The sequence below is a fragment of the Microtus pennsylvanicus genome, chromosome 1 (genome assembly GCF_037038515.1).
Source record: "Microtus pennsylvanicus isolate mMicPen1 chromosome 1, mMicPen1.hap1, whole genome shotgun sequence".
In the NCBI taxonomy this organism is placed as follows: domain Eukaryota; kingdom Metazoa; phylum Chordata; class Mammalia; order Rodentia; family Cricetidae; genus Microtus; species Microtus pennsylvanicus.
The window spans coordinates 133,752,188-133,772,511 of record NC_134579.1 but is presented as its reverse complement, the minus strand read 5'-3'; the positions used below and the strand labels follow the sequence as shown (position 1 = coordinate 133,772,511).

The 20,324-nt window shown below is 52.3% G+C and overlaps 2 protein-coding genes across 2 annotated transcripts; one reads left to right on the top strand and one right to left on the bottom strand.

Annotated features, from left to right (window-relative positions):
* Nucleotides 1–1,306: 1,306 nt before the first annotated feature.
* Lgi4 (leucine rich repeat LGI family member 4) lies at nt 1,307–12,742 on the top strand. The gene is made up of 9 exons (XM_075984831.1): nt 1,307–2,165; nt 2,550–2,621; nt 2,930–3,001; nt 5,407–5,478; nt 5,587–5,658; nt 5,870–6,039; nt 9,397–9,561; nt 9,644–10,149; nt 11,133–12,742. Exons 1-9 carry the CDS (start codon nt 1,996–1,998, stop codon nt 11,445–11,447), a joined length of 1,614 nt encoding a protein of 537 aa, XP_075840946.1. The 5' UTR covers nt 1,307–1,995; the 3' UTR covers nt 11,448–12,742.
* A 74-nt stretch (nt 12,743–12,816) lies between these two features.
* Fxyd3 (FXYD domain containing ion transport regulator 3) lies at nt 12,817–19,470 on the bottom strand. Its single transcript, XM_075984845.1, has 8 exons — nt 19,401–19,470; nt 15,931–15,984; nt 14,482–14,514; nt 14,370–14,393; nt 13,557–13,631; nt 13,436–13,472; nt 13,147–13,184; nt 12,817–13,019 (listed from the first exon to the last, which is right to left on the bottom strand). The coding sequence occupies exons 2-8, from the start codon at nt 15,968–15,970 to the stop codon at nt 13,000–13,002; spliced, it is 267 nt and encodes an 88-aa protein (XP_075840960.1). The 5' UTR covers nt 15,971–15,984; nt 19,401–19,470; the 3' UTR covers nt 12,817–12,999.
* Nucleotides 19,471–20,324: the final 854 nt, after the last annotated feature.

The following is a 20,324-nucleotide window of genomic DNA, read 5'->3' as shown; positions in this document are numbered from 1 at the left end:
TCACCTGGGAGTGAGCACACAGGCTGATTCCCAGAGGGGGAGGCAGGAGGGTTGGGAGATCAAGGTCATCCATGGCCAGCCTGAGTTATGTGAGGCCCTGTCTAGAATAATTGCCACCACGCCTGCCTGAACCCCAGAGATCAGAGTTGTTTCGTTGTTTTGTTAGCCCACTGAGCAGTCTCCTCAGTAGGGGCAAAGGTGGCATGAATAATCCCATTGACAAGTGAGGACACTGAGAAGCAGAGAGGTTGAGTAACTTGACTGTGGCAACACAGCCTGGGCTGGACCCAGGATCTGTTTGGCTCCAGTACTCCAGGGCATCTTAGTGGCAAGAGGCTTGGTGTTCCTCAGCCTTTTGCCCCCAGGCAACTAAGTGGCTGTTTCTACTAAGCTAGACATAACTGGCTCTGTGAAGCTAATCATTTGAATGTCTCGTGCCTCGGTTTCCCCATTTTGGAGCAGGGATTGTAAAGCAGGGGCAGTACTGACCTACCTCCCCGCTTCACAGAGCTGCTGTGACGTCAATGAGCTACCACGTGTAAAACGTGGCACACAGTTGAGTGTGGTGGCGCCCATCTGTCATCCCAGCACTTGGGAGGCGAAGCCAGGAGAAGTATGCATGTGAGGGCATCCCGGACTACAAAATAAGTCCTGGCCGGTCTCAAAACAAGCAAGCAAACATAAAAGACTGGCATATAGCTTGAGGGGCATGGGAGAGACGTCCCACCAGGACCTTAGGTTGGGTTCTGTGTGATTTACATATTTTTCTCATTTAATGGAGAGAATCTGTCTCAGTTTCTAAAAGCTTAGCACAGGTGACAATACCCGGTTGTACATATGTCCGCACATCTCAGCCTCCAAAGAAAGCACACATAATAACACGAGCGCCCTGGAGCCGGCTTCCTGGGTTTGCATCTTTGCTCTGCCTCCACTGGGGCCAGCCACCCTGAGCCCCTGACCTGACCTTTCTTCAGTTGTAAATTGGTCATGCAAATGACACTGACCTGGGGGTCATGGGAAGAGTAGACCACTGGTAGCGACATTTTAGGACAAAGCTCGATAGATCTGACATGGAAAAGAGAGGTGGCGCCATCACCTTAGTTCTTGCATTCAGTCTTGGATCACATAGAGTTAATCCCAGGGACCTGGAGTGAGCTCTGAACTGACCACCAGGGGGAGCAGCCAGACCGGTACTGGCCTGGTGGAGCTTTGGTGACAGGCTGGACCACACCCTTTAAGAGAAGGGGCTGGTGGGACAGCTAGAATATCCCCCATCCCCCAGGGACTTCTCCTCCTAGCCCCTCCCATCTGCAGTCTGCAGAGCCATCTGGTCTCCACCCTGGGGACATCCTTCCCACTCTCCCCAACTGGGGTTGAGTAGGGACTCTGATGAGGGGGTTGGTTGGGAGTGCCTAGGGTGGCTCAAGCTCTTGGCAGCCCCGCCCCCTCAAAGGCCATTCAGTCCCTTCCCTGAGCCTTTTCTTCCTATGGCCTCTGACCCCCCCTCCTTCCTACCCTTCTGCTGGGCACATCCCAGGCCACAACAAGTGGGACAAGAGTGTGGGAGGACACACAGAAAGTAATGGAAACTTGAACCAGGGCAGGGAGGTGAGAGTTACAGACATCAGGCAGAAGGACCAGGACAGACAGACAGACAGACAGACACACACACACACACACACACACACACACACACACACACACCAGAATTCTAGAGGCCAAATCAGAGACACAGAGAGACAAAGACAGAAATAGACAAGAGATTGCAGGGGTGGGAAATAGAGTAATAGAAAGATAGGGAGAGAAAGCTAGTGACAGAGAATCCCACACTCCCTGGATACAGGGAGTCCCCAGGGAAGGGACTGAGAGAAAGAACAAGGCGAGGCAGTCACAGGCAGCATGGCCAGCAGCAGGGTGGAGGAGCATCCTACAAAGATGTAGCAGTCCGGGTCTGGTGGACTAGGGTCGGTGGGAGCCTGGGCAGGGGCCGGGGGCATGGGAGGGGCAGGCATTCTGTTGTTGCTGTTGGCCGGAGCTGGGGCAGGAGTGGCCTGGAGTCCTCCCAAAGGAAAGTGTCCTCCACGCTGTTCCTGCTCCAAGGAAAGTACTCTGTGTGAGGGCTCCACCGAGCTGCCCGAGAGCTTCTCCACCACGCTCCTGTCACTGTGAGTGCCAGGCCCTCTGCGGGCCTAAAGGGGGGAGGAGACCTGGAACTACACGGCTTGGGGTAGGAGGTTGGGGGTCTCTATCAGAATCTTGGATACCAAAGAATTCTGGGATGTCTGAAAGAGGGATGCTGAGATTTGGAAAGGTGCCGATTAGGGGTGTCCCAAAGGGCAGGGGGAACAATGGGAACACTGGTATCCCGGGGCTGAGTACTGCCAAGAACTTTGTATTGTGTGGAGGGAATGGCAGAGGGCAAAGATAGAGGGTAGTAGGAGGCACCCCAGGCTCAACATGGGAGACCAGGGCCTTCAGAGCAGCCAAGACCTCTGATTTTAGAGAGGGAAACTGAAATGTCTTCCTGCTCACTGATCTCATGCCCCCAGATCCCTTGTCAGGATGGGGGTCTCCCAGCTGAAGGCTGGCAGCTTCATGAAGATGCCATCACTGCACCTCCTGTGAGTATGTCCTGGTTGGGCCCATGACTCTCTGCTCAAGGGAATGGCTGTTCCTGTGTGTGCGTGTGTGTGTGGAGATGCGTGTGTGTGTGTGTGTGTGTGTGTGTGTGTGTTGCACATGGACATTCATGGGGAGTGCTCAGACACCTGTGAGGACACGTGTACATTGGGTGTACTTATGGAAGCATCTGTGTCCATTCACATACACCCACACTTGCAGGTGTGTCTTTGAATTGGATGGAGGTTAAGGGTACAGACATAGATACTGGTTTGCAACTCTGAAAACATCTGCCTTGCCCTCTTGCCAGGCTTTTCACATCCAACACCTTCTCCGTGATTGAGGACGATGCCTTCATCGGCCTGTCCTACCTTCAGTACCTGTGAGTACAGCCAGAGACTGGGGAAGTGGGTCTGGAGGGGCGGGCGAGCCTCTCAGTGACTCCCAGTGTAAGAAGACAAACGGAGGTGGCCTGGGGAAGGGGGCATCTGGCCAATGGCAGGTCCATAGGAGGAAGGATGCAGTGTGGACAGCTCAGGGGCTACTGGTCAGAACTGAATCTCACCTTTGTGTTCTTTGAACCCTGACTGCTCTTTGGACTGGAGAGGGAGGGGGAGAGGAGTGGGGGGAGGGGAAGAAAGGTGGGAGGAGGGGGAGAAGGGTGGGAGGAGGGGGAGGGAAATGGGAAACAAAATAAAGGAATTATTTTTAAATTAAAAAAAAAAAGATTCACAATGGAAGCTGGGCCCTGTGGCTCAGGCCTGTAATCCCAGCTATTCAGAAGGCTGAGGCAGGAGGATGGCTAATTCAATGCCTGCTTGGACTACAGAGTGAGTTCAAGGCTAACCTGAGCAACCCAGTGAGACCCTGTCTCATAATAAGAAATAATTAAAATATAATAAAGTAAAAGACTAGAGTTATATCTTGGGGGTAGATATTTGCTTAACCTGTGTGAGACCACAGGTTCCAGTCCCAGTCTTGGAAACCAAGAATTAGCAAAGGGTCTAGGTAGCCAGACTCAGTTGTTCTGATGCAGGGGGATTCTAGGAAAGTGTATACAAAGCGGTCAGAGCCAGGAAACATTTAAAATTACCCAGAAGCCACTTGAAGCTATGCAGTGACCACGTGACAGTGTGGGTGGCAGTGCCAGTGTGCGGGAGTCAGGTTGCTGGAAGGCACGGCTGTATGATAGGTTTGCAGTGCCCCTGGCAGTGTGGTAATGCTGCTGTGGATGATGGGATGTAGGGGGTGTCCCTTGTAACTGATTGTTGATGGACTGTTCTTTCTTGCCAACCATTCCCAAATAACCAACACGGAGACTTAATATAAATTATAAATGGTCGGCCAATAGCTCAGGCTTATTACTTCTTTCTTGCCAACCGTTCCCAAATAACCAACACGGAGACTTAATATAAATTATAAATGGTCGGCCAATAGCTCAGGCTTATTACTAACTAGCTCTTACGACTTAAGTTAACCCATTTCTATTCATCTACATTCTGCCACATGGCCTTATCTCTCTTTCATGACAGTTATATTACTGCCAACAGAATAAGAGGACTGATGACCAAAATGGCTGCCATAATAGTGTTGGTGTTACTGGGGCTATGTATAAGGTGTGTGGGACTGGTGTTTGTGATGATTGTCAGTGTAGGGGCCCGTGCTTATGGTGTGTGTTGATGTTGGTCACAGCAATGGGTAGAATGTTGGTGGGGGTTTTCTAGTTTTGTATTTTCTATTTGTTTGTTTGTTTTGAAAACTGGGGTCTAGGGCATGCTAGGAAAGTAGTTCTTAACTCCTCACTGAGGGATTTTAGGCAGGGGCTCTACCACTGAGCCACACACCTCAGCCCCTCACTGGGGGATTCTAGGCAGGGGCTCTACCACTGAGCCACATCCCAGCCCCCCCCTGGGGGACTCTAGGCAGAGGCTCTACCATCAAGCCAAAACACATGCCCAACCCTTCCCTGGGGTATTCTAGGTAAGCATTCTATTTCTGAGGCACACCTCAGCCCAGGTGCCATGTTTTTAAAAAATGTTGCATTTATTTGGAGGGGTGAGGTGACAGTGCATACTCGATGGCCCATATATGAAGTCAGACAAGAATTTGTGGGAACAGAGCCTCTCCTCCACCACATGGGTTCCAGGGATTGAACTTGGGTTGCCATGGTGGCAACCGCCTTTACCTGTTGAGTCATGCCCCATCCCTGTTGTCAGTTTTGATGGTGGTGTTGGCTCTGGGTTTACAAATGATGATGAAGCTGCTGCTTTTCATGAAAAAACCATGCTGGGGGTGGTGGTGGGTGGTGAGAATGTTGGTGGTGATGGTGATGCTGTTGGTACCAGCTGAGATTTGTAACAACGGTGGCAGCGGTGGCGTCATGGCGACAGTTTTGTTTCTGGTCATGAAGGTGTGATGTTGGTGTGGGGTTGGCAATGGGTGTTAATGGAAGGTGGTGAGGTGCTGCTGGAAGTGGGTGGAGATGACTAGCGTGGTTCTGGGGTTAACAGCAGTTGCTGATGCTGAGTTCAGTAATGATAAGAGAGGCACACATGTTGGTGCCACTGGTGCCAGGGTGGTGGTGGTGGTGGTGGTAGCCATACTTATGATAAGCTTGTCAGTGACCATAGAGGCAAGGCCTTGGCTACTGTGAGAGCAGCCTGGTGAAGAATGGTTTCCTTGTGGTCATTCTATGTGAGAGAGGAGAAAGAAGCTCTTCCGGTGGCTTCCTAGGGCCGGTTTCTCCAGCACTGCGGGCCTCTCCCTCACTCTACCCTCTCCCCACAGCTTCATTGAGGACAACAAGATTGGCTCCATCTCCAAGAATGCCCTGAGAGGACTCCGCTCGCTCACACACCTGTGTGTATCTCCACAGCCCAGTCCTCCACCATAGGCACCCGACCTATCCCTCAAGGTCATAGCATCTCCTGGCCACGGCTGACATTCTTTCTTCTCCTGCTCCATCAGAAGCCTGGCCAACAACCACCTCGAGGCTCTCCCCAGATTCCTGTTCCGAGGCCTGGAAACTCTGACTCACGTGTGAGCTCAGGCTCGGGAAGGGCAGAGGGCAGGGCTTGGGAATGTTGATAGGGAGGGAGAGGTGGGCCTCCTTGGGCTTGCTTTGCCAGTGTGCTTTGCTTGAACTTCCTTGTCACCTGAGGGTGCCATTCTAGACCCTCACTTGAGAAGGTTTCTCAGCCTCTAAGCCAGGGACACTGGGTCACAGCTTCTTCCTGGCTTCTCGCCCCAGGGACCTCCGTGGGAACCCATTTCAGTGTGACTGCCGAGTACTTTGGCTGCTGCAGTGGGTGCCTACGGTGAATGCGAGCGTGGGCCTGGGGGCCTGTGCAGGCCCCTCTGCCCTTGCCCAAATGCAACTCAACCACCTTGACCCGAAGAAGTTCAAGTGCAGGGCTACAGGTGAAGTCTTCCTGTCCTTTCCCCAACTCCTCAGCGGTGGGAGGGACAACAGGGCCTCCAAAGTAGAGGAGGAAATCAGGGAGAAAGGGGGCAGCCACAGGGCTGAGGCATTATCCTCCCTGAGCCTTGGTTTCCTCACTTGTAAAGCAGGGATGTATCCAGTGATCCCAGGTCTCTGTGAGGACTGAACGCTGGGTAGTATTTCTCTTTCCTTTTTGACAGACTCTCAGTTCACCAACAAGGCTGGCGTTGAACTTGTGACTCTTCTGCCTCCCCCACCTTCTGTGGGCACAGTTTCTGATGCCGGTCCCGGGACAAGAGACTTTTATATTATTATGGTTGTTGTTGTTGCAATACATATGTGTGTCTGTCTGTGTATGGCATGTGCATTCAAGCGCAGATGTAGGATTCACTGGACTTGAAGTTAAAGGCGTTGTAAACTGTCCTACATGGGAGCTGGGAACCAGGACTCCAGTTCTCTGCAAGAGCAGCAAGCGCTCCTAACCTGAGCCATCTCTCCTGCCCTTGTTTGTAGCTATTTTTGATTTGTTTTCTGAGACAAAGTTTCACTATGTAGCCAGAGCTGGCCTCAAACTTGTAGCAATACTCTGGTCTCAGCCTCCCCAGTATGGAAGACAGGCGTGCAGCTCTATGCTTGGCTTACAAGCGTTTTGTGAGTCTTTGCTGGTCTTGTTAATAGGAGGCCTTTAAATGTCCCTCCTATGCACCTGTTTGGTCCTGGTAGCTGCAGGTACATCCCTCCTCCCTGGAGCTTGTCTTCTTTTAGCTCTTCCACGAATGTATAGAATATATCGTGACATTTTCTGAGTTCTGGGTCATGAAGAAGGACCAGGAGATGGGTGGCCCTGGATCGCACCCTTCCTGAGGTGAGAGAAGTCAGGCAATCCCACACAGTCCCGGATGATTCCCCCAAAATGAGAAGGCACAGACAGGGAGTAGGGACAGAGTTGGGAGGCACAGGCAGAGTCCGGGGTAGGAGTGAGGAGGTCAGGACTGGAGAAGACCTTAGCATCTGAGGAAGCCCAGAGCCGGGACCAGGGAAGCCAAGGAAGGGTGCAAACACCAGTTATAGGGCTTTGTTTGCAGTTTTTTTTGTTGTTGCTTTTTGAAACAGGGTTTCTCTATGTAGCCCTGGCTATCCTGGAACTCACTCTATAGACCAGGCTGGCCTTAAACTCATGGAGACCCGCCTGCCCCTGCCTCCCTCAGTGCTGGGATGAAAGGCATACACTACCACCGACCAGCTTTGTTTGTTTCAAAATATGTGTGTGAGGGAGTAGTGGCCCCATGTGTACCATGGCACAGGTGCAGAGATCAGAGGACAAGCGGAAACTGATTCTCTCATTGTACCATATGGGTTCTGGGACTGAACTCAGCTCCATTAGACTGACAAGTGTCCTGAGCCATCTCCCCAGCCCAGGAAGGGCTGATTTAAAGGACTCTGATTTTTCAAAGATTCTTCAGGGCATGGTAGCACATGCCTGCAACCCCAGCACTGGAACGACTGAGGCTGGGGGATTATAAACTTGAGGCCCATGTAGGTTACATGGTAAAGGCCTACCTAAAAAAACAAAGATTCCCTTTGTTGAACGTTCTCGGTTTTAGCTTATTATTCCAACCTTGCTACTTAGGAACAGGGCCTGGTATATAGGGTGGCACACCACCAATGGAGTTAGAGCCTGGGTCTCTCACTGACAACCTGGAGAGTGAATCAAGGAGCCTCCTGGGCTGGTGAGATGGCTCAGTGGGTAAGGGCACTTGCCACCAAGCCTGGTGACCTGGGCTCAATCCCCAGAACCCATTTGATGGAAGGAGAGAACCAGCTCTCACACTTGCCCTCTGACCCCCCAGGCACGTGTCATGCAACTGTACACATAAAAACACAAGTGGGGAGCCGGGCGGTGGTGGAGCACGCCTTTAATCCCAGCACTCGGGAGGCAGAGACAGGCGGATCTCTGTGAGTTCGAGGCCAGCCTGGTCTACCAGAGCTAGTTCCAGGACAGGAACCAAAAGCTACGGAGAAGCCCTGTCTCGAAAAATCCAAAAAAAACAAAAAAAAAAAAAAAAAAAACAACCAAAAACAAAAAAACAAAACAAAACAAAAACACAAGTAGGAGCAGATAACCCATCTTCTGCATGAGTGGGGTAGCCCCTAGCTGCTGCCTTGTTTTTATGGTTCAGACCAGGTTGTGACATGCTGTGTGATTTGGGATATGGGAAAAACGGATTGAAAGAGGCCAGATCCAGGACAAGTCCTGCTCACATAGTGATGCGAATATCGCACTTCTTGTCTGTTGTGAACTTGATCATGATATCTGGGGAGCGTGTTAGCAGGGGTGCTGGAACATTCTGGTGGGGCTGCCTGATGGTTATCTCCATGCTTCATGAAAAAAGTGGTGTGTGTATCTCTATGTTTGTGTGTCTTTGTGTTGTATGTGCGTGTGTATGTTACTAGAGATTAAACTCAGAATCTTTCACATGTTAGGCAAGCATTCTGCCACTGAGCCACTCCCCAGCCCCTCACTGGGGATTCTAGGCAGGGGCTCTACCACTGAGCCACACCCCAGCCCCTCACTGGGGGATTCTAGGCAGGGGCTCCACCACTGAGCCACACCCCAGCCCCTCACTGGGGGATTCTAGGCAGGGGCTCTACCACTGAGTTACATACATTCCAACCCTCTTTTTACTTTTTTTTTTGGTTTTGAATAGGGTCTGCTATTAAGTTGCCGAGACCATCCTGAACTCTTGTTTCCCAGACAGGCCTTGAACTTTCAATCATCCTGGCTCATTCTCCTGAATAGCTGGGCTGACAGGCCTGTCTTCTATGTCCCAGCTCCAGCTTGGGAGAATGAATGTCATTGGCTAGCTGGCTGCCCCGGCCACTTATCCTCAAGTTCTCGTGGTAACAGAGTGTAGCTCACGGGATTGTTGTGGAGTTAATTGAGTAACTAAATGTGCTGTTTGTTTTGTTTTCTGTTTTTGAGACAGGATCACAATATATAGCATGTTATTTTTGCTTGCATTATATCGTTAGCCCAGGCTGGCCATCAACCCGAGATCCTCCTGCCTCGGCTTCCTCAAGGCTGCGATCACAAGCGTGTCCATGGCATCTGTCTAAGACAGTTTCCAAGGGATTATTTGATGATGCCACTCGGCCTTGAAAAGAAACACGTTCATGTTTCTGAGAGTTAACACATCTGTGGACAAAAAGGTTCCATTCTGTAGGTCCCTATGTGGTGAACTCTGTGAAGTCTTTTCAAAAACATGCTAACCAAGGCTCAGCAATGAGGTCTCCTACCCACTCCTAGGCACCCCTGACTCTCTTGCTGCCTCTAGAACTGTCCTGGCTCCAGACTGTTGCAGAGTCGGCACTGAGCGTGGAGCCCTTCTCCTATCAGGGGGAACCTCACATGATCCTGGCACAGCCCTTTGCTGGCCGCTGCTTGATCCTGGTCTGGGACTACAGCGTGCACCGCTTCCGGATAGAGGAAGAGGTGTCTGGTGAGCTCGCCTCCTCTCCTGGCCCCTTCCCTCCTGTCCCCAGATTGCCACTGAGCCTGACTGTGTCCCACTCTCCCTACAGCGCCCTCCGTGGTGTCCTGCAAACCTCTGGTGCTGGGCCCACGCCTCTTCATACTGGCTGCCCGTTTGTGGGGAGGCTCATATCTGTGGTCTCGGCCCAGCGCCGACCTGCATCTGGCCCCAATACAGGTCCTAGCCCCTCAACGCCTACTGCGACCCAATGATGCCGAACTCCTGTGGTTGGATGGGCAGCCCTGCTTCGTGGTGGCTGATGCCTCCAAAGCTGGTAGCACCACCCTGCTGTGCCGAGACGGGTCCGGCTTCTACCCACGCCAGAGCCTGCATGCCTGGCACCGCGACACCGATGCTGAGGTCCTGGAGCTGGATGGCCGACCGCATCTGCTGCTTGCTTCAGCCTCCCAGAGACCAGTGCTCTTCCACTGGTTTGGTGGCCGCTTCGAAAGGCGCACAGACATCCCAGAGGCCGAAGATGTCTATGCCACGAAACACTTTCAGGCCGGTGGAGATGTGTTCCTCTGCCTGACACGATACATTGGGGACTCCATGGTGAGACTGGGGGCAGTCAGTGGGGTCCAGGCCTGATCACAGCAGTTGACAGGGGGCTGGACCACTATTTCAGCACAGCCCCTCACGGGTGAATTCTAGGCATGGGTTCTACCACTGAGCCTCACCCACAACCAATCCCTGACGAATTCTAGGCAAGCAAGCCACACCCCCACCCCCTTTCTAGTGGATTCCACAATGGAGCTGCACTCCTGACCCTCAACTGATGAACTAGAGCCCGAGGCAGAATCAGATAGGGTCTTAACATGCAGTCCAGGCTGGCCTCGATCTCGTGGTTCAGCACTGTGCTGTTGTAACAAGAATGTGCCAACATGATCTGCTCTGCTAAGCTTGTTCTCCTCTGCTAAGCTTTGCTCTGTAACGCTAGAACATTCCAGGATGACAGTTAACTCCAACCACACCCTTCCCATTGGGAGACTACCCCCTCAAGGTTGAGCTGGTGTTAGGCCCCGCTCACAGTCTCCAGGATTCTCTTTTCAGAATGAGGTACAGTCGGGGACAGACCCCCCCAACTCAGTTATTTGAGGGGTCTCCAAGGGAAAACAGTGGAGATAAGAACAGGAGTCAGAAACCAGTAGGAGACTGGAAGCTGGGTCAGGATGCAGCCAGAACAGATTGGGTAAATATAACGCATGGCAGTAAGATCAATAGACTCTTGCTGGGCACTCTGTAGTATGCGAGGGAGAGAGAAAGGACCAGAACAATTAATTATCTGCTCTGAGAAGGTGATTGTTATCTACACATTAAGGAAGCTGCTAGGCATAGTGTTGGTGTCACAGGCTTGTCCTGTCACTACCTAGAAGGTTTGAGACAGTCACTGCCAGCAAGTCTCAAAAAAAAAAAAAAGATCTACAGAGAAACTGAGGACCCACAGGCTCATGTTGCAAGTTCTCCAGAGCCTTGAGGATGACGGGCAGGCCCAGCGTCTCTTGGCCCAGGCTCTAACTAGCTTCCACACCTTGCAGGTCATGCGCTGGGATGGCTCCATGTTCCGCCTGGTACAGCAGCTTCCATCTCGAGGTTCCCATGTCTTCCAGCCAATGCTAATAGCCCGAGACCAGTTGGCCATCCTGGGCAGTGACTTCGCCTTCAGCCAGGTCTTCCGCCTTGAGCCTGACAAAGGGATCTTGGAGCCGCTACAGGAACTGGGACCCCCGGCCTTGGTGGCCCCCCGAGCCTTTGCCCAAGTCACCGTAGCGGGAAGACGCTTTCTATTCGCAGCGTGCTTCAAGGGCCCCACGCAGATCTACCAGCACCATGAGTTGGATCTCAGTGCCTGAGGCTGGGGCGGAAGTGGTTGAGGGGCTGGCAAGGGCATCCTGCGGCATTGGGGTACTCTCTCGGACCTGGTCACCTGGCCATCACAGCCAGTCCTATATGATACAGACCACTCACTATCCAAATGCATCAGCCTGGGTCAGGCTTAGCCCACACTCTGGAGGATCTGCAGCTTAGGGGCAAACGGGAAGAGGTCTCTCTGCTCCCAACAACGTTTGGATCCCATGCAGTCTGAGGCCACATTTTGACTGAGGACAGATGCTCCTACAGACAATGACTTGGGTACTCAGCCTGGGACACAGCAGGGAGCTGGGATACAGAAGCTAAAAGGGCAATCTGCTGAGCTCCAAGAGGTCTAAATATCCCGCCCTCAATGATCCCTTGGCCCTTCTCCGTATAAAGTACCGAGAGAAAGCTTTCTTTTCCACTCAAACCCAATCTGGCCATTGGCTTTAGTGGAGGAGTATGTATCTCTGTGACATTCAGTGACATCACAGCTGCTGGGCAGTTTCTGGGCCTGGTACTTTGCTGCATGTAGGCATGTCTGCTGCCAAAGACTGACTGCTGGTGTCTTGTTGCTTTTACGTGTGTGCAGAAACGGTGAAGCGGTAATGATGAGTCTGGGTGTATCAGAGAAAGCCCTGGCACCCTGTTCCCAGAATGTGACAGGGGCAAGAACAGAAATAAATGCCCTGTGCTCCCCACAACCTGCCCTGTCTGCGGACTCATGGCAGGAAGGTCTTGTGAATGCTGTTGAGTGGCGGGTGATGGCCCTGGATAGGACCCTGGGCAAGAATTTTGTTTTGAACGGTTTTAGGCATTTTCCAGGGTGTCACATGGCATCCTGTTGGAGGCCCTGATATCAGGGTGCTGGGAGGGGGGTCTCAAAAAAGCCTGGGGTCAGTGGAGGGTCTCACTCTATGTGACCACTGATAACTATTAGGGGTGCCCTGGGGAATTAAAAGGACACTTGGTATATGGGAATGTCTCATGATAAAGTGAGGTCTCAGAATGAGCGAGAAGGCCACTGCAGGGGTGAAGGTGGGGCTAAGTTATTGAGTGGCTCCAACATAGTAGGATGGCCCTATTTATTTATAACCCTAGTTATTCTCAACGTCACTGCTTGTGATTAGGGCTCCTTTTCACTCCCAGAAGTGTCTTTAGTTGACCAGTGGACAGGAGGCTGCTGGACAGAGAGGGACGTCTCATGTCCACCATCAGGTCATGACACGCAGGTCTAATAGAGATTCAGCCACTTGCTGCACACAAGTGCCCATCTCATCAAGGCCCCCCAAGCCCACTTCAACATCTGCCCACCTCCTCACTGCCCATAGCCACAGTCCAGAACACAGAGTCTCTAACTCACATGAGCACGATGTAAAATTATTTTAGATTAAAAACTGAACAACGAGCCTGCTACCATGAGAGAGGTAAGAACGAGGCTTGGACAAGGCAGTGCCAGGAGAGGTTGGGACGGTCATCTTAGAGTTCAGGCCACCTCCAAAACCAGGACCTGGGCTCAGAGGCGCTCTGTGCTCCTCAGCTGGTCCATCTTCAGCAGTTGTGAGCAGAGCCTGGTGGGGGGATGGGGTCAGTTTGCAAGGATCTCTCCAGCCCCTTCTCTCCAGTGCAGGCACAATCCCTCTCCAGCTGCCACTTGTGACCCTAACCCCATCCCTTGCCACCCCCTGAGTGTCTTACCTGGTGTGATGAGAGGCGGCCCATCCCCTGGGCGGTGACTAGGGAAATAAAAATGATAACATACAAATAAATCCCTTATTTGTTCTCTCCCACAGGGCTACGGGATTCTCAGCTTGCCTAGACACTTTCTTGGCTGGTTCTCCCTACAGGGTTGTACAAAGCTAGGGACCAAAGCCTTCTAGGGGATGATTTGTGTGAAACAAATACCAAGAGACCTCAGGGCAGCTACCCAGGCCTGTTCTCTTTGCACAAGGCTTAGCCTTTTGGGCATGCCCAGAACCCATCTCACCTGGGCTTCTGTCTGAACTTGCATTTGCACTTTCCACCTGTTGGAGAGGGATGTGGTCAGAGGAAGGACCACGCAGTCCTTTCCCCGTTCATTCCGCCCCTCCCAAAGCTCCTGTACTCACTCATAAGGACGATGATGCCCACAGCACAGAGAATCCCTGCACAGATGAGCCCGCCGACTCTGAGTCGGTACCAATCTGAGAAACAGAGAGAATCGCAAAGCTAGCTCCCCTGCCCCTTCTACCCCCAACATCTATCTCCCAACTCACTCCGCTGCAGTAAAAGGGAAAAAGCAAAACCGCAGCCCCGTGGTGCACACATTACAGTTCATATCCAAGCAAGCAAGATGCTTCATGTGCATTCAGGGGCAGAGAAGCTGTCTGAAGGGAAAGCATCAGTGTGCTGGGAAGATAGAAAGTCAAGATGAGGGTCTTTAGAGACCACTGTCAAGCAAGGGCTCTCTGAGGAGGCCCCATTGGAACAGAGATCTGCAGGAAGACAGAGTGGCCCAGCGCGTGTATAGGTCATGAGATTGGCAGATGCCTTCTGTATCTGAGGACATTAGCTGGAGCAGGGGTGAGGGTCAGTGGAGAAGGAGAGGGCAGGGGCAAGGGGCAGCTCCCAGTGGAAGCTGGGAGTGGAGAAGGGGGGGGGGTAGAATTACCCACCTTTTTTGGGAAGATATTCATGACCAACTTTCTGGAGGTTGATCTGAACCTAATGCAGCTAGCAGACTGGACTCACTCCCGTGTCTGTCTTGCATTACCCCTCACAACTGATTCCTTTAATCTGCCTGGATACTCAGTGACCCATTTCACACCCTCTCCTAACCTGGCCCCTGGGTCACTGTGAACTGTCAGGCACCCTTGTGTGGAACCCTTGATACAAAATATTATGTAGGGTCGGGAAGAAGTGAAAAGGGATGCTCTTCTTACCGTAGTAGAAAGGACTATTTTTATCTGCAAAGAGAAAGGGCACACACACATGAGTCTGAGACAATAGCAGGGGTCTGGGGTAAGTGGGCTGGAGGGGTGGGCTCTGACTCACCCTCAGGGTCATTGGCATCTAGAGCAGGAAGGCCTGTGGGAACAAGGAATGACAAGTGGTGACTATGGTGGCCCTAGAAGAGCCGTGGAGGTTTGCTGCCTGAGGAAAATGTTCTGCAGGGGCACAGCCCCACCTCCGAAGTGCACAGGAATCAGCCGCTGGCTTGTCCCACCTGGACACACCCACCCACCCCCAACTGTGAGTCACACCAGCATTTTGCCACCGGAAACAGATCCTATTCTGGGTACTTTTTGGCCTCTGTCTGAGTGAATGTTTCCAGACAGCGGCCTGGCCACGCCTCCTGCTGGAGAAGCTTTGTTCTCCAAGGTGGCAGATGGTTTCTGTTCCCAGGGCTGTTTCCTCCACACCAGCGATGCCCACAGTCCTCCGCAGCGCTAGCCCGCCGTTATCAGGATTGCCGACCACCCCCTTTGAAATGACTCTCAGCTGGCAACTTCAATATATTCCTACACCCCTATTCTAAATAATGCCACGTGTACCCAAAGAATGGTAAAGTAAAAAGTGTTTGTTTTTTTTTTTTAAAAAAAAAGGTGTGGGGGCAGCTGGAGAAAGATGACTCTGACCGCTCTTGCAGAAGACCCAAGCTCAGTTCCCAGCACCCATGTGATGGTTCCCAAACATGTGTAACTCCAGTTCCAGGGGATCTGACACCCTCTTCTGACCTCCGCAGTTGCCAAGCACTCAAATGGCAAAAGCCATACATATAAAATAATTGAGAAAAAAAGAAAAGATGGTTAACTCCTAAGACATGATGGCCAAAGCTGTCCTCTGGCTGCCACAGGCACAGCCACACCAACACATGCACAGCTGCACACACACACGAGCACACACAGTCATGAACACACAAAAGAGGCAGAGGCAGGGAGGAAGGAAGGAGAGAACACAACGCGAGCACAGGGTGAGGATTAAATCCTGGTGGAAAGCTTGCTTGGCTTCAGCCTGGGCCTGAGTTCTGTTACAGGGACAAAAACAATGCTTAATTATATTTAAGGCATGAATGCTTGAGACTACTCCACCCAGGCCCTGTCTCACGCTGTTCAAACATTAATGCATTGAAGCCTTACAAAGCCCCTATGACTAAGTGCTGTTCTTCTCTTGTGTTTTCAGAGATGGGGAAACTGAGGCACGAGATACTCCTATTATCCGCTACATCACTTCTAGGCTCCTAGATGCATCTGGGAAGGCGATGTAGAGAGGCCATGACAGTAATCAGGACACACAAGATTACTGGGCAGATCCTTCGGCTTGCTGTAAGGGAAAATTTAATGGCATCTCCCCACTGGAAACACACCACATACTCCACACATGCACACACACACACACACGCACACACACACACACACACACACACACACGCACACAGCTCGTCACCACCCAGCTGAGAGACAAGGCCCAGGGGCAAGGGCAGTTTGGTGGCCAGACACTCACCTGCTAGGAGGACCAGCAGGCTCAGAAGGACCTCTTGCATGGCACAGCGTTGATCTAGAGGAGTCCAGAGAACAGGACCAGTCTTAGCAGAGTGACCAGGACACAAGGCCCTGCGCCACTGGTTCCCTGTCCCACCTGTTGCTCACACAGGAGCACAGCCCAAGGTACACATAGGAAGGCTGGTAGTGAGCCTGAAGCTGGCTGGGCTGGAGATAAGAAACTCCAAAGTCAAGTGGGGGCTGGGTGAGCACTCAAGCTCTGGGAAGGAGGAGCCATTGCATTGCTTGGACAGTGAAGTTAGGTTTTACCATAATGAATCTTTTTTTTTTTTTTTTGTCTTTCGAGACAGGGTTTTTAAGTGTTCCTGGTTGTCCTGGAACTCACTCTGTAGACTAGGCTGGCCTCAAACTCACAGAGATCTGGCTGCCTCTGCCTCCAGAGTGCTGGGATTAAAGGCATGCGCTACCACAGCCCAGCATGAATCTTTTCTTGGAGAGAAGAGGTGGAGTGGTATTTTGCTATGTCCAGGCTGGCCTTAAATCTGTCATCCTCCTGCCTTCAGCTCTCCAAGTGCTAGGATTACAGCACCATATTCAGCTTGTTATCCCCGTCTGTATGATGGGGAAACTGAGGTTCTGAGAGGTGAAAGTCGATGTCCAAGATCACTTGGTCCTGAAAACAAGATTTAAACAATGCCTTTTCCCCCACTAGAGGTTTATAACGCAGAACAGTGAGGGCCTCGGGGTGTTTTGGGGAGTAGGGTGTCAGGAGCCAGGTGGCATGAGGCCCGGGTTCTGGGAGTGGCTCCCACAGACAGCTTGGAGCCTGCCCGGCTCTGCCTACACGCTGCAGGCTTCTAGTTGGGGCCTGAGCTGACTCCCTGGGCTCCTGGGTGGGAGTATGGCAGAAATAATGCCAGGTCGGTAGGGCATGTGCAGAGGGGGTTCCTAGCTACTGCCCCACCCTTGGGTCTGCCCTTTAGACCCCACAGAGAGTTCTCCCCTGTCCCAGCTCAAATCCAGTCTTTGCCCCCTACCCTAGCCTTCGCCCCTGACTCTGCCTCTGAGCTTGCTCCTCACCAAAGTCCCTGGCCCTTTGGGGCTTCACTTAGCAGCAACCTCCCCAACCCCTAGTTCCCCAGTGAGGCTCACTCAGCACAGAGCCCCTTTCCATACAGCTCTGGCCATAACAGTCTGCCTTTCTGTCACCCTGGAGGCCTGAAATAAACTCCTGGTCTCTGTGCACCTCCTGTGCTTGCCTTGTTCAGCTATCAGAAGCTCACGTGCACACACACACACACACACACACACACACACACACACACATCAAGATAGTAAGTGCGAACAGTTGTCCCCATTCCCCACATGCTGGACACTGCCCAGTGACCTTGCAGGTTCCTTTCTCAATCCCTAGCAGCCCTGATGTCACCCTTCAGAACTAACCCTTTTTACCCACCAAAGCACACACTTAGAAGGAATGCAGCCAGCCACCGATGGTGCAGGGGTGTCCCATATGCTCACACAGACATCTCCATCTCCCTGGGTCCACCCCCAGAGGCCTGGGAAATCCTTCAGCTTCTCTATCCATCTAAATTGGTCCAGACCTGTGATGTAAGCTACCAGGGAAGCTGAGGCAGGAGAAATGCTAACTCACGGCCAACCTGGAATACAGAGTGCAAGGCCAGACCAAACAACTTAGTGAGATGTTACAAAACAAAAAGTAAAAAGAGGATGTGAGATGCAGCTCAATGATAGAGCTCTTCCCTAGGATCTCTCAGTGAGGATGTGGTAGAACCCCTGCCTAGAATCCCCCAGTGAGGGGCTGGGGTGTGGCTCAGTGGTAGAGCCCCTGCCTAGAATCCCCCAGTGAGGGGCTGGGGTGTGGCTCAGTGGTAGAGCACCTGCCAAGAATCCCCCAGTGAGGGGCTGGGGTGTGGCTCAGTGGTAGAGCCCCTGCCTAGAATCCCCCAGTGAGGGGCTGGGGTGTGGTTCAGTGGTAGAGCCCCTGTTTAGAGTCTCCCAGTGAGGGGCTGGGGTGTGGTTCAGTGGTAGAGTCCCTGCATAGAATTCCTCCATGAGGGCCCAGGAGAGTGGCCCTGCACTGGAGGCTTGCTTAGTCTACTCTCCAGGTCCTGGATTTAATACTCAACACACACACACCACATACAACTCATTATTTTAGATTCAGCATGTATGTTTTTTCTGTAGTAGATTTGGGGACTATGTCTCAGATGTCTAGGGCCCCAGCAAGCACTTTAGAGAGCTGGAGTGGTGTTTAGGGGTACATGCTGCAGATGTCTGTGGTCGAAGGCTGCCTCCGAATATTCTGTTGCCCGCGTGTGTAAGACACTAGCTGTGGCAGCTGGCTCTGCCTGAGTGCCCAGCCCATGCATTTTTCTCAGTTTGACCCTGACTCCCTCATATCATCTTCACAGCTGGATGAATTCGGCACTGCCGTCACAGCCTTCACTTCTGAACTCTTCTAGCACCATAGGCTGTTGTCACACTGCAGGGTTTCGCCTCTTACATCTCTCCCTACAGACCCCTCTGAGGCCCCGAAAGGCCAGCACTCTCCCATCCCCACAAAACACCCAAAATCTGAGAGCCTGGGCGGGGGTGGGGGAAGACAGAGATTCCATCTGCAGCCCTGCCACTGCGCAGTCTCGACCCTGGCATTTGCAGGGAGCTGGAAACCGCCATCTACCCTCACTGTCCTGTCCTGCTGGTGCTGTGTTCTGAAGAGAGCTGCCTGCTTGCCTGAGACACTACCTACCCTCATCTACTTCCTGGCTGTGCAAGCTGGAGGACAGCTGCAATCACTGCCTCCTGCGTTCTCTCCTCCTCCACGACGGTGCGGGATGGCCACATCTGCCGGGTATCTGCATAAACTCTCGTCATCTGAGTCCCCCACATCTCCTACCCAAGTCACACTTTACAGCCTCCAGAGAGGAGAGCACCCCTCTTTCCTGGCATTCATCATCATCCGCGTGCCCCAATATCACATGCGTGTCCATACAGACACAGCCTCCATCCGCGTCATCCCTCTGCATTTAAATTACTTCTTGTTTACTGAGTTACCCCCAGGTACCCCTCCCCACCTTACCCCCAAGAAAATCCCCAATCGTGATACCATGTTGTAATCACTTCCTGTCTACTCTGACACCCCCACCGGTTAAACCCAGACTTCCCATCCACTCAGACCCCCCCAGTCTTCCCTGATCCCCATTGTAAATGCCAGGTGGGTTACCCCAGTTGTCTAATCTAGTCCCAAAGAGTCGAGCCGTGAGGAGCAGTCAACTGAGGCAGGAGAGGATAGTCTCCTGCTCCCAGAAAAGAAATCTTGAAGCTGGAAGACTGTTGGGATGTTTAACCCCAGTTCTATGTAGCAAGGACAGTCAGAGGAGAGCCAGGGAGAGGAGGGGGGACAGAGGCAAAGGGCTCCGAGAGGAAGGGGCCCCCAGGGCCGCTCACCTGAGCAGCTCAACAGGCTGAGAGGTGGTTCCGGGAGAAAGCAGAAAGCGGACTGCCAAGCCTGGGCAGTCCTTTATCCACAACTGCCACGCCCTGAGCAAACCTGGGCAGGCAGGCACAAGTCAGGTCTCCCTGAGGCCAGGGACGCCCCCACCCCATTCCTCCCTTAAAGGGACAGTCCTACATATTCTCTAGCTACAGTAGCCTCTGGTGAAGTGGAAGGGGATCAAGGTGGGCTGGGGATTAGCATCGTAAAGGAGGGAAGATGTTTTTATCCGGTCTCCTGAACTCCAAAGGAGACCCAAAATAGGGAAGGTTCCCATCTCCTTAATGTCAAACCATCCTTTTGGAGGGACATGCTTAAAGCAGAACATCTATGAGATCCTTCTCTGATTTAGCTTCAGAAGGACTTTTTCTTTGTTTGTTTGAGACAGGGTCTCACTATGTAGCCCTGGCTGGCCCGGAACTCACATTGCAAACCATGCTGACCTTGGAGTCATCAGGATCCACCTGTCTCTGCCCCCCAAATGCTGGGATTAAAGGTGTGCAGCACCAGCTACAGTTTTGTTTGGGGGTGGGATTGCTGGCATTTTTAGGAGTTAAAACCCCTCTGTCCGTCCTGGATTCTTTGTTGGCAGGGCAGAGGGGTTAATAGAGATACTGACATGGCCGCAGTTGTCATATGAAGGACACTCTTGCATGGTGGACAGAGGTGGGGGTTGTAGTTCTTGGGGCTCTAGACCAGGCCCTAGAAGACTGAGAACAGAACTGGCATTTGGGCACCAGACTGTAGACCCCGAGCCCTGTTTCTCCCAGGAATTCACAGCTGATGGGAGGATGCTCTGGACAGGGTGTGGGTGTGGATGTCAGAAAGGCCTTCCTCCATTGCAGATAAGCCCTCACCTTACCTTCCTCCCTCTAATG

Excerpts from the sequence above, each read along its gene's own strand:
- Fxyd3 (XM_075984845.1), bottom strand. The coding sequence starts at position 15,970 with ATGCAAGAGGTCCTTCTGAGCCTGCTGGTCCTCCTAGCAG. Across the intron at positions 14,515-15,930 it reads CCTGCTGGTCCTCCTAGCAG|GCCTTCCTGCTCTAGATGCC; the intron begins GTGAGTGTCTGG and ends TTGTTCCCACAG. Across the intron at positions 14,394-14,481 it reads AGATGCCAATGACCCTGAGG|ATAAAAATAGTCCTTTCTAC; the intron begins GTGAGTCAGAGC and ends TTCTCTTTGCAG.
- Lgi4 (XM_075984831.1), top strand. The coding sequence starts at position 1,996 with ATGGGAGGGGCAGGCATTCTGTTGTTGCTGTTGGCCGGAGCTGGGGCA. Across the intron at positions 3,002-5,406 it reads CTGTCCTACCTTCAGTACCT|CTTCATTGAGGACAACAAGA; the intron begins GTGAGTACAGCC and ends CTCTCCCCACAG. Across the intron at positions 5,479-5,586 it reads CTCCGCTCGCTCACACACCT|AAGCCTGGCCAACAACCACC; the intron begins GTGTGTATCTCC and ends CTGCTCCATCAG.